This window comes from Narcine bancroftii, chromosome 1, assembly GCF_036971445.1.
Source record: "Narcine bancroftii isolate sNarBan1 chromosome 1, sNarBan1.hap1, whole genome shotgun sequence".
NCBI lineage: Eukaryota > Metazoa > Chordata > Chondrichthyes > Torpediniformes > Narcinidae > Narcine > Narcine bancroftii.
The window spans coordinates 41300093-41312918 of record NC_091469.1 but is presented as its reverse complement, the minus strand read 5'-3'; the positions used below and the strand labels follow the sequence as shown (position 1 = coordinate 41312918).

The window sequence follows — 12826 nt, the reverse complement described above, 5'->3', positions numbered from 1 at the left end:
AGCTGCGCTGGGTGGGTCACGTCTCCAGAATGGAGGACCATCGCCTTCCCAAGATCGTGTTATATGGCAAGCTCTCCACTGGCCACCGTGACAGAGGTGCACCAAAGAAAAGGTACAAGGACTGCCTAAAGAAATCTCTTGGTGCCTGCCACATTGACCACTGCCAGTGGGCTGATATCGCCTCAAACAGTGCATCTTGGCGCCTCACAGTTTGGCGGGCAGCAACCTCCTTTGAAGAAGACCGCAGAGCCCACCTCACTGACAAAAGGCAAAGGAGGAAAAACCCAACACCCAACCCCAACCAACCAATTTTCCCCTGCAACCGCTGCAACCGTGTCTGCCTGTCCCGCATCGGACTTGTCAGCCACAAACGAGCCTGCAGCTGACGTGGACATTTACCCTCTCCATAAATCTTCGTCCGCGAAGCCAAGCCAAAGAAGAGATACACCCCTAACATTGATGATCCAGAATTTTTTTAAAAAAGCTTTTTCAGCTCTACCAGATATGTCTTTACTCACCTGTGTTGGGGGAGGGGGGGAAGAAAATGTTAACTGTTGCGTAAATACTGTTCTGGATTGTTCATTCCCTAAGATTTACTTTGAGTAAATCTGCTGATGTAATTAATTCTTATTTTAAAACAAATTTTGATATTTCAGATGTTTGGTGTTTTTTCCATCCAAACAGAAGAGAGTACTCATTTTTCTCAAGTGTTCACTGTTGATATTCTTGAATTGATTTTAAAAAATAATCAATTGATTGCTTCGACCAAATCTCGTGAATATTAAGGAATAGTTTTATCTGACCATGCACCCAATATTTTGTCTTTGAATTTTCCTGACTCTCCTTTTATAAAAAGGCATTGGTGTTATAATTCTATCTTAGTTTCAGATAATGATTTTTTGAAATTTATGTAAGACCAAATTAAATTTTTCTTTAATATAAATTCTTCAACATTTTCTAACTTGATTGACTATGAAAGCATATCTAGGATGACAAATTATCTCTTATACAGCTAATATAAAGACTAACAAGGAAAGATTAGATTTAATCAATTAAATTAAACAAATTAACTTACAGCATGTGTAAATGAAAATCACTGATTTACAGTGAATTTAAGACTAAATTTGATCTTCTTTCTACTTATTCCTTTATACAGCAACTTCTGAGTAAAAATCAATTTTATATTCATGATGAAAAATCCAGTCAGACTTTGGCCAACCAATTGAAAGGAATGGCTGCTAAGAGACAAATTACTAAGATTCTGATGGATGACAGATCATTTTAAAGTTAATGATACCTTTAGAGAATTTTGCTCCAGACTATATACTTCTGAATCTAATCATGATCATAGCTTAATGATGGACTTCATAGACTGCCTAACCTTTTCTTAGAATAAACGTACAAGTCTGGAGGCACCTATTTCCTAAAAGTACTTTTAGTGATTTCTTCTTTACAATCAGGTAAATCTCCAGTATTAATCTCAATTCAATCTCTGATCTTACTGACTCATTTAAACAAGGGAATCTTCCATCATCTTTTAATGATGCTTGTATTTCTCTTATTCTGAAAAAGGGGAAGGATCACTTGAATGTGCTTCTTGTAGGCCTATTTATTTACTTAATGTTGGTTGATATGAAAATTTTGACTAAAGTATTGTCCCACAGATTGGAGAATATTTTACTATCAATAATTTCTGAAGATCAAACTGGTTTTAATAAAAATTGTTATTCTTATTTTAATATACACCATTTATTGAAAATTTTACATTTATCCCCCACTCCTGCTTCTGAATGTGTTCTTTCTTTAACTGCAGAGAAAGCTTTCGATCAGGTGGAATGGGTTATTTATTTGCGACCCTAGAAAAATTTAATTTTGGACCATATTTTAATGTCCTATTGCTTCAATTCTTACTAATCTAAAAACAAAACATTTTAATCTTCCATGGGGTACTCGTCAAGGCTGTCCTTTAAGTCTATTACTTTTTGATTTGCTTTTAGAACCGTAAGTAATTGCCCTTCGGACACGTAGAGATTTTACAAGGATTTACAGGGGATGATCTTTTGCTTTTTGTATCTAATCTAGATGTTTCTTTACCAAGCATATTATCTTTGTTATCTCAATTTAGCCAATATTCAGAATATAAATTTAATCTGCACAAGAGTGAACTTTTATCTCTAAACGGTTCTCGACCAAGGTATTTTAATGTTCCTTTTAAAATTGTGAAGGATCAATTTACTTACCTTGGTATTACAATTACTAGTAGTTAAAAACATTTTTTTTGAAAATTTTTCTATTTTATTTAATCATGTTATTCTTATTGAGATGGTCAACTCATCTATTTCCATGATCGGCTGTATCAATTCTATTAAAATGAACATTTTACCTAAATGTTTGTATCTTTTCCAGTCAATAGCAATTTTCATTCCTATATTGTTTTTCAATTCACTTGATATGCTCATAATCTTCTTATATATGGCAAGAAAAACACCCCCATTTAAATAAAATTCATCTTCAAAAATCTAAAAGGAAAAAAGGTTTGGCATTTTAGATTTTATTACCGGGTGGCTACTGGGTATAACTTGATGCTTTTGCTACAATTTGATATTCATGTTGACTGTCCCACATGGGTAGAAATACAACTTAATTTTGTTCAGAATACTTCCTTGTTGGCAATTCTAGGGTCATCCTAATCTTCTTTATATAAACTAACTGATAACCTGATAATTAAACATAGTTTGAGAAAATGGGCACAATTTAGAAGGCTTTTTTGGATTTCAGAGTTTTTTTCTTAACATCTCTATTATATTCAATCACCTTTCTCTACCTTCTTTGCAAGACACCACCTTCAATGACTGGTACAGATCGGTTATTAAATGTTTAAAGACCTTTTTATTGGCAACAATTTTGCACCTTTCGAATAATCAGTTGTGAAATTTAATTTACCCAAAATCCTTTTTTTGGATATTTACAAATTAGACACTCCGTTCAATTTCAGAACCCTGATTTTCCTAGAATCCCAGAGGCGACTGTTCTTGACACTTTTTTTGATCTACAATCTTCCCATAAAGGCTTAATATCTTATTTATGATAATTGCCTGATCTAAGACCAGCCCTGCTAGTTAAAATCAAGAACGCCTGGGAGCAAGATTTGAATCTTTTATTGTCCGATGAGGTTTGGCACTCCATTTTTAATTTGATTAACACTACTTCCTTTTGTGCACAGCAATGTTTACTGCAATTTAAAGTGGTAAATGAGAACAGAAATCCAAAGTTATATTGTTTCATTTCTATTCAGACATAAATCCTCTATGTGACAAATGTAAAATAGGTGATGCTTCTTTAGTTCATATGAATTAGTGTTTGAAAAGTATCTTTCCAAAATTCATCTATTGGTAATTCTGAAGTTAAAATTGGAACCTTTCCCTTTAATTGTAGGCAGAGACACTGATGGGTTGGTGAAACTGACAAACATCCACCCATGGGCTATATTGGAATCAACTTTTTAATTTATTTAAGGCCTCATTTTCATCCACTCTGATGAAAATGGTTAAATGTCAGGAGAGTTGTAGGAAAAGTCATCAATTACAGACAGCTCTGCAGATTTCCTCAGCTGTAGTTCAATGGACTGCTTCCATCATCAATGCTCAGTCTCAACTGCTAGCTGACTTAAGAATCCAAACACTGTAGGTCCCAACTAAGGAGCAAAATGCTTCCCTTGGCTGTGAAATGATGTTTAATAAATATACTTACTATGAAAACATTGAGGTTGCTGAGTTTTTGGAAGACAGATTCGCCAACACATGCACGCAGAGCATCATATCGATCTCCTCTGCATTAAAACACAAATTATAAATATAATTCGATAACCAAGAATAATGGGCATATATATAAATATTAATGGAAAGTGTTCATTCCACCGTGAATAGAAAAACATTGCCTTATGAAGAAAGTTTGTGGACAGATTCAGCTTTTACCCAAAGCATTCGAGGCATGAGAGCCGACTTGATGGAAATAGGGCTAAGTTTTCTCTTTTCGAAGAATACATAAAGATGAGGTTTCTGTTTGAGGGGCTACCCATTAACTTATTTCTCGCTATAGAGTTCTGAGTCTTTGGAACTTTTAAAGAGAATATTTAAATATTTTGATGGCAGAGGTTGATTGAGTATTAACAATGTGGTAAAAAGTTACTAAAAATAAGGAGCTTAAATGACAATATGAACAGCCACAGTCTCATGGAACAGTGGAAAAAGTTCAAAGAGGCAAGTGGCCAACTGCTACCCCAAATTATAATGTATGCATGTAAAACTAATCAGTCACCTGAAACACCATTTCCCCTCTACCACCCCGCCCCCCCAAATGTGCCAAAAGATCTGTAAAGAAAGCAGCATCCTAACTAGAACAAATGGCATCATTCAAGTCCCTTGAAACAACAATGACGGAAGGCCATCTCTTTTCCTTTGTTGTTTCAAGGACTAGAACAAACCATGATGTACTTTAAATGCAAAGGTGGCTCACCACCATTTTCTCAAGGGCAATTCGGAAGGAGTAATAAACATTGGTTTAGTATTTCGGCATCCAGACACGCCGCCTCTCCGGAATGATAGTCACATCCAACATAATAAAAAAATATAATCTGCACTTTTGAGATTGAGTCACAGCTTTAAAATGGATTTTTAAATTAAAAAAAAATTTTTTCACACTATGAACCATTTAAACAAAATACAAACATTTCCCACTTGGATATACAAAGTGTCATTTTCTCCCCTTTTTCTCCCTCCCTTCCCTCCCTCCTTCCCACCCCCCTCCAAACCCATTAAACGTTCAACATATACAATAAACCCATTAAACAATGTCATCACACAATGAAAATACACAAGAAAATTGTGTCATCTACTTTTACACACTGGGTCAGTTCATTTTGTCTTCTTCTCATTCTATCATTTTAGGGGGTGGAGGTCCGCGGTAGGCCCTCTCTGTTGTGTTCCATGTACGGTTCCCAAATTTGTTCAAATAATGTGACTTTATTTTTTAAATTATATGTTATTTTTTCCAATGGAATACATTTATTCATTTCCATGTACCATTGGTGTACTCTCAGGCTTTCTTCTGATTTCCAAGTTGACATTATACATTTTTTTGCTACAGCTAAGGCTATCATAATAAATCTTTTTTGCGCTTCATCCAGTTTGAAGCCTAATTCTTTACTTCTTATATTACTTAGAAGAAAGATCTCTGGATTTTTTGGTATGTTGCTTTTTGTGATTTTATTTAATATCTGATTTAGATCTTCCCAAAGTTATTTTAACTTTCTCACATGCCCAAATTACATGTACTGTTGTTCCCGTTTCCTTCTTTCAGCGAAAACATCTATCTGATTAATGTTGGATCCCATTTATTTAACTTTTGGGGCGTGATCTATAGCCTGTGTAACCAATTATATTGTATCATGCGTAACCTCGTATTTATTGTATTTCTCATAGTTCCGGAGCATAACTTTTCCCATTTTTCATTTTTTATCTTTATGTTTAGATCTTTTTCCCCACTTTTATTTGGGTTTATAGCTTATTTCATCATTTTCTTTCTCTTGCAGCTTGATGTACATGTTCGTTATAAATCTTTTAATTATCATTATGTCTTTAATCACATATTCAAAGCTGTTTTCTTCTGGTAATATCAGTCTGCTTCCCAATTTGTCCTTTAAGTAGGTTTTCAGTTGGTGGTATGCAAACATTGTACCATGAGTTATTCCATATTTGAACTTCATTTGTTCAAATGATAATAAATTATTTCCCAAAAAACAATTTTCTATTCTTTTAATTCCTTTTCTCTCCCATTCTCTAAAGGAAAGGTTATCTATTGTGAAAGGGAATAGTTGATTTTGCGTCAATAATAATTTTGGTAGTTGGTAATTTGTTTTTTTCCCTTTCTACATGAATCTTCTTCCAAATGTTGAATAAATGATGCAGTACTGGTGAACTTCTATATTGCACCAGTTTTTCATCCCACTTATAAAGTATATGTTCTTGTACGTTCTCCCCTATTTTATCTAGCTCTAACCTGGTCCAATCTGGTTTTTGCCTTGTTTGATAAAAATCTGATAGATGTCTTAATTGTGCTGCTCTATAATAATTTTTAAAGTTTGGTAGCTGCAAACCACCTTGTTTGTACCATTCTGTTAATTTATCTAGCGCAATCCTCAGTTTCCCCCCTTTTCATAAGAATTTCCTTTTTATTCACTTTAGTTCATTGAAGAATTTCTCTGTTAAGGGAATTGTTAATGATTGAAATAGGTACTGTATCCTTGGGAAGATATTCATTTTAATGCAATGTACCCTTCCTATCTGTGTTAGTGGTAAATCTTTCCAATGTTCTAAGTCATCTTGTAATTTCTTCATGAATGGCTGATAATTTAATTTGTATAGATGGCCTAAATTATTATCTAATCTAATACCTAGGTATCGAATTGCTTGTGTTTGCCATTTAAATGGTGATTCTTTTCTAAATTTTGTGTAACCCGTATTATTCATTGGCATCGCTTCACTTTTATTTGCGTTGATCTCGTACCCCGATATTTCTCCATATTCCTTCAATTTCTTATGTAATTCTTTTATTGATATTTCTGGTTCTGTTAAGTATACTATGATGTCATCTGCAAATAAACTGATTTTGTATTCCTTCTCTTTTATTTTTATCCCTTTTATTTTCTGTTCTTATCAATTCTGCCAATGGTTCTATTGCTAAAGCAAACAGTGAGGGTGATAGTGGACATCCCTGCCTAGTTGACCTGCTTCTTTTAAATTGGTTCGATATATATCCATTTACTGTCACCTTCACCATTGGTCCCTGATATAATGCTTTAATCCAATTATTATATTTCTCTGGTAGGTTGAACCTCTGTAATACTTTGAATAAATAATTCCATTCTACCCTGTTAAAGGCTTCCTCTGTGTCTAAAGCAACAGCTACTGTTGGTATCTTATTTCCTTGTACTGCACGATTAAGTTAATGAACTTACAGACATTGTCCGTTGTTCGTCTTTTCTTAATAAATCCAGTTTGATCTAGTTTTACTATTTTTGGTACACAGTTGGCCAATCTGTTTGCTAATAGGTTTGCTATTATCTTATAATCTGAGTTAAGTAGAGATATTGGTCTATACGATGCGGGCGTTAGTGGATCTTTCCCCGTATTTGGTATTACTGTAATTATTGCTGTTTTACATGAATCTGGCAAGTTTTGTGTTTCTTCTATCTGGTTCATTACTTCCAGGAGAGGAGGAATTAATAACTCTTTAAATGTTTTATAGAATTCTATTGGGAGTCCGTCCTCTCCTGCCGTTTTATTGTTCGGTAGCTTTTTTAATATATCCTGTATTTCCTCTATTTCAAATGGTTTTATCAATTTGTTTTGCTCCTGTTCTTACAATTTCGGTAGTTCAATTTTAGCTAAAAACTCTTCTATTTTGTCTTCTTTCCCTTCATTCTCAGTTCGGTATAATTGCTCGTAGATTTCCTTGAAGTTTTCCTTGATCTCTGTTGGGTTATATGTAATTTGTTTGTCCTTTTTCATTGATGCCAATACTGTTCTTTTAGCTTGTTCTGTTTTAATTTGTCAGGCTAGTATTTTGTGCATTAACTTAATCGACAAGATCTCCATCCTCAACCGATGGTCAGAACACTTCCAATCTCTTTTCAGTACCAACCGCTCAGTCCAAGATTCCGCCCTGCTCCAGCTCCCTCAACAGCCCCTAAGGCTAGAGCTGGATGAGGTTCCCACCCTGGATGAGACATATAAGGCAATCGAACAACTGAAAAGTGGCAAAGCAGCAGGTATGGATGGAATCCCCCCAGAAGTCTGGAAGGCTGGCGGCAAAACTCTGCATGCCAAACTGCATGAGTTTTTCAAGCTTTGTTGGGACCAAGGTAAACTGCCTCAGGATCTTCGTGATGCCACCATCATCACCCTGTACAAAAACAAAGGCGAGAAATCAGACTGCTCAAACTACAGGGGAATCACGTTGCTCTCCATTGCAGGCAAAATCTTCGCTAGGATTCTACTAAATAGAATAATACCTAGTGTCGCTGAGAATATTCTCCCAGAATCACAGTGCGGCTTTCGCGCAAACAGAGGAACCACTGACATGGTCTTTGCCCTCAGACAGCTCCAAGAAAAGTGCAGAGAACAAAACAAAGGACTCTACATCACCTTTGTTGACCTCACCAAAGCCTTCGACACCGTGAGCAGGAAAGGGCTTTGGCAAATACTAGAGCGCATCGGATGTCCCCCAAAGTTCCTCAACATGATTATCCAACTGCACGAAAACCAACAAGGTCGGGTCAGATACAGCAATGAGCTCTCTGAACCCTTCTCCATTAACAATGGCGTGAAGCAAGGCTGTGTTCTCGCACCAACCCTCTTTTCAATCTTCTTCAGCATGATGCTGAACCAAGCCATGAAAGACCCCAACAATGAAGACGCTGTTTACATCCGGTACCGCACGGATGGCAGTCTCTTCAATCTGAGGCGCCTGCAAGCTCACACCAAGACACAAGAGAAACTTGTCCGTGAACTACTCTTTGCAGATGATGCCGCTTTAGTTGCCCATTCAGAGCCAGCTCTTCAGCGCTTGACGTCCTGCTTTGCGGAAACTGCCAAAATGTTTGGCCTGGAAGTCAGCCTGAAGAAAACTGAGGTCCTCCATCAGCCAGCTCCCCACCATGACTACCAGCCCCCCCACATCTCCATCGGGCACACAAAACTCAAAACGGTCAACCAGTTTACCTATCTCGGCTGCACCATTTCATCAGATGCAAGGATCGACAATGAGATAGACAACAGACTCGCCAAGGCAAATAGCGCCTTTGGAAGACTACACAAAAGAGTCTGGAAAAACAACCAACTGAAAAACCTCACAAAGATAAGCGTATACAGAGCCGTTGTCATACCCACACTCCTGTTCGGCTCCGAATCATGGGTCCTCTACCGGCACCACCTACGGCTCCTAGAACGCTTCCACCAGCGTTGTCTCCGCTCCATCCTCAACATCCATTGGAGCGCTCACACCCCTAACGTCGAGGTACTCGAGATGGCAGAGGTCGACAGCATCGAGTCCACGCTGCTGAAGATCCAGCTGCGCTGGATGGGTCACGTCTCCAGAATGGAGGACCATCGCCTTCCCAAGATCGTATTATATGGCGAGCTCTCCACTGGCCACCGTGACAGAGGTGCACCAAAGAAAAGGTACAAGGACTGCCTAAAGAAATCTCTTGGTGCCTGCCACATTGACCACCGCCAGTGGGCTGATAACGCCTCAAACCGTGCATCTTGGCGCCTCACAGTTTGGCGGGCAGCAGCCTCCTTTGAAGAAGACCGCAGAGCCCACCTCACTGACAAAAGGCAAAGGAGGAAAAACCCAACACCCAACCCCAACCAACCAATTTTCCCTTGCAACCGCTGCAATCGTGTCTGCCTGTCCCGCATCGGACTGGTCAGCCACAAACGAGCCTGCAGCTGACGTGGACTTTTTACCCCCTCCATAAATCTTCGTCCGCGAAGCCAAGCCAAAGAAAGAAATTTTGTGCATTTTTTTCTCCTAGCTCATAATACTAATGCTTTATTTTTATTATGTTCTTCTCCACCTTATACATTTGTAGTGTTTCATATTTTAATTTTGTCCACCAATTCTCTTCTTTTTGTTGTATCTTCCCTTGTTGCTAGTTCTTTATCTGTACTTACTATTTCCCCTTGCAGCTGTTCTATTTCCCGATTGTAGTCCTTTTTCATCTTAGTTACATAACTTATTATCTGCCCTCTGATGAAGGTTTTCATTGCATCCCATAATATAAATTTGTCTTTCATTGATTCCATATTTATTTCAAAGTACATTTTAATTTGGTGCTCAATAAATTCTCCAAATTCCTGTCTTTTAAGTAGCATGGAGTTTAATCTCCATTTATATGTTCTTGGTGGAATGTCCTCCAGTTCTATTGCTAATAACAGGGGTGAGTAATCCGATAACAATCTAGCTTTATATTCTGTTTTCCTAACTCTCCCTTGGATATGGGCTGACAACAGGAACAGGTCAATCCTTGAGTATGTTTTATGTCTACTCGAATAATATGAGTATTCCTTCTCCTTTGGGTGTTGTCTCCTCCATATATCCAAAAGTTGAATTTTCTGTATTAATTTAACCATAAATTTGGCTGCTTTGTTCTTTTTGCTAGTCTTTTGTCCAGTTTTATCTATCTTTGAATCCAAATTAAGGTTAAAGTCCCCTCCTATCAATAGAATTCCCTGCGTATCTACAATCTTCAAAAATATCTTGCATAAACTTTTGATCCTCTTCATTAGGTGCATATACATTGACCAAATTCCAGAATTATGAATATATCTGACCCTTTATCATTACATACCTCCCTGCTGGATCTATTATTTCCTCCTCTATTTTGATTGGTACATTTTTATTAATATAGCTACACCTCTGGCTTTTGAATTATATGATGCTCCTGTTACGTGCCCTTCCCAGTCTCTCCTTAATTTATTTTGTTCCACTTCAGTTAGATGCGTTTCCTGCACGAATGCTATATCTATTTTTTTCTTTTTTCAGTAAATTTAATAGCCTCTTCCTTTTGATTTGGTTATGTATTCCGTTAATATTTATCGTCATATAGTTCAACATGGCCATCGCATACTCTGTTTACATCTCATTTCCTCTTCCTCACCACCATCTTTCCCCTTTTCCCCATTTTCATTTCTCAGTTTTCCTTTTTTGAACTCAATGTATGACAACACTTCTAAAACAAAATACTTCAACCACTCCCACATCTAAAATTCCCTTAACCCCAAGTGTCTCCCCCCCCTCTCTGAGTTGCCCCTTGTCCCTTGCCGGGCAACCACATTTCCCCTCTCCATTCGGACTGCAAGTGTCAACTGATTTTGCAGTGACTGTTATTCTCTCCCACCCAACCCCCTCCAGAAAACTTATCTTCACATTAAAACAAAGCTCCCCCTCTTCTTCTCTTTTTCTTCCCCCCCCTTCTCTCTTACTTCCCTTTTCTTCCCTCCTTTAGTTCTTACTTATACATTATTTTTACATCTTTATATGTAATTTGTCGTTGTTCTTCGTTCTTGTTACATCTCTTCATCTCTCTTTCTGTCCTGCAGGCGTTTTGCAAATTGTCATGTTTTTCTCCCCCGGGATAACTATTTTAAGCACCGCTGGATATCTTAACATAAATTTATAGTCTTTTTTCCATAGGATTGATTTTGCTGTGTTAAACTCCTTCCTCTTCTTTAGGAGTTCAAAACTTATATCTGGGTAGAAATTTTTTTTTTTGACCTTTGTACTCCAGTGGTTTTTTGTCTTCTCTAATTTTATTCATTCCTTTCTCCAATATATTTTCTCTTGTCGTGTATCTCAGAAATTTTACTAAAACGGATCTTGGTTTTTGTTGTGACTGTGGTTTCAGGGCTAATGTTCTGTGTGCCCTTTCTATTTCCATTCCTTCCTGCATTTCTGGCATTCTCAGGACTTTTGGGATCCATTTTTTAATAAATTCTTTAATATCTTTGCCTTCTTCCTTTAGGTTCACTATCTTTATATTGTTTCGCTTACTATAGTTTTCCATTATATCCATCTTCTGAGCTAACAACTCTTGTGTTTAACTTTTTTGTCACTTTCTTCCAATTTTCTTTTTAAGTCATTCACTTCCATTTCTACCGCCATTACACGTTCTTCCACATTTTCTAATCCTTTCCCTACATCTGTTATGACCAGCTCTATTCTATTCACTTTTTCTTCTGTTCTTTTCATTTTTCTTTTCAATTCATTACATTCTAGTGTCAACCATTCTTTTAATGCTTTCATTTGTTCTTGAATTTTTTTTTAAATCTATGTACTGTCCATTCATTTTACCTTCTATTCCTCTGTGCAAAGCTTGGTGTTCTTCTTCATCTTTTGTGTCTGTTCTTGGGTTTGTGTCTTCTACTTCTCTGCCTTGTATCTGTGTCTCTTCTTACTTTCTTGTTGAGCTGCTTGCCTCAGTTTGTTGGGTATTATTTTTCATGGCTTCTTGATGTTGTTCTTCTTCTTCTGGGCTAGTTATCTGTTGGGCCTCCTGCTGCTATTTTTCTTTCTCATCCCTCCCTTTCCCGTTGCTTTCCTTTTCTTCCAGCTGAGAACCCTGCTGTCGGGCATCTCTCAGCTGGTTGTGCTGAGTAGGTTCACTCCACAGCTGGTCCCCCCTCTTGTCGATGTTCTCCTTTTCCTTGTTATGCTCATTGCGCACCTCTGTTTGGCTCAGTGAGCAATTTTTGCAGTCCCGCAGTCGGGAGGTCGTGACCCTGTGGGGTCTCCACTAACCTTGGGGAGCGGGCTCCTCTGTCCATGACGGGTCCCTGCTTCTTCGTGCATGTAAGGCCTTCTCCTTTCTCTTCCAGCGTCTTTCCTTCTTTTTTTCCCCGTTGTTTTTTGATTTTCTTTGTTAGGTGCCATTTTCTTTCTTTTCTCCACACCTTTATCTTTTATTTGTTGTGTTTTGTGTTTCTTGAGCTTTGCATTTCCTTCACATTTTTTTCTTCTTTTCTGGAGAGGGCTGGTATTCTCCTACCGGCCACTACTCCATCACGTGACTCCTCCAGCTTTAAAATGGATTGAACTAATTTAACACTTCCAAGCAGGTGTTGAATCACAAATGTCCAGCGACACATTCAGTTTGCATTAAATCACCCACAAGCACAAACTGGTATTTCACACCTACCTTGGTTGGAAGTGATCACTGCTTGTACCTTCTGGAGTCTGAATTATCTCCATTGCATCAAAATATAGC

The 12826-nt window shown here is 37.5% G+C and overlaps 1 protein-coding gene across 1 annotated transcript in view; it reads right to left on the bottom strand.

Annotated features, from left to right (window-relative positions):
* Positions 1-12826, bottom strand: part of uba6 (ubiquitin like modifier activating enzyme 6) — a 135535-nt gene that overhangs the window by 55052 nt on the left and 67657 nt on the right. The window contains exons 15-16 of the mRNA XM_069924701.1: positions 12758-12825; positions 3751-3829 (exon numbers count right to left, since the gene is read on the bottom strand). Of these exons, the coding sequence (XP_069780802.1) occupies positions 3751-3829; positions 12758-12825 (147 nt within the window). The remainder of the gene's footprint in view (positions 1-3750; positions 3830-12757; position 12826) is intronic.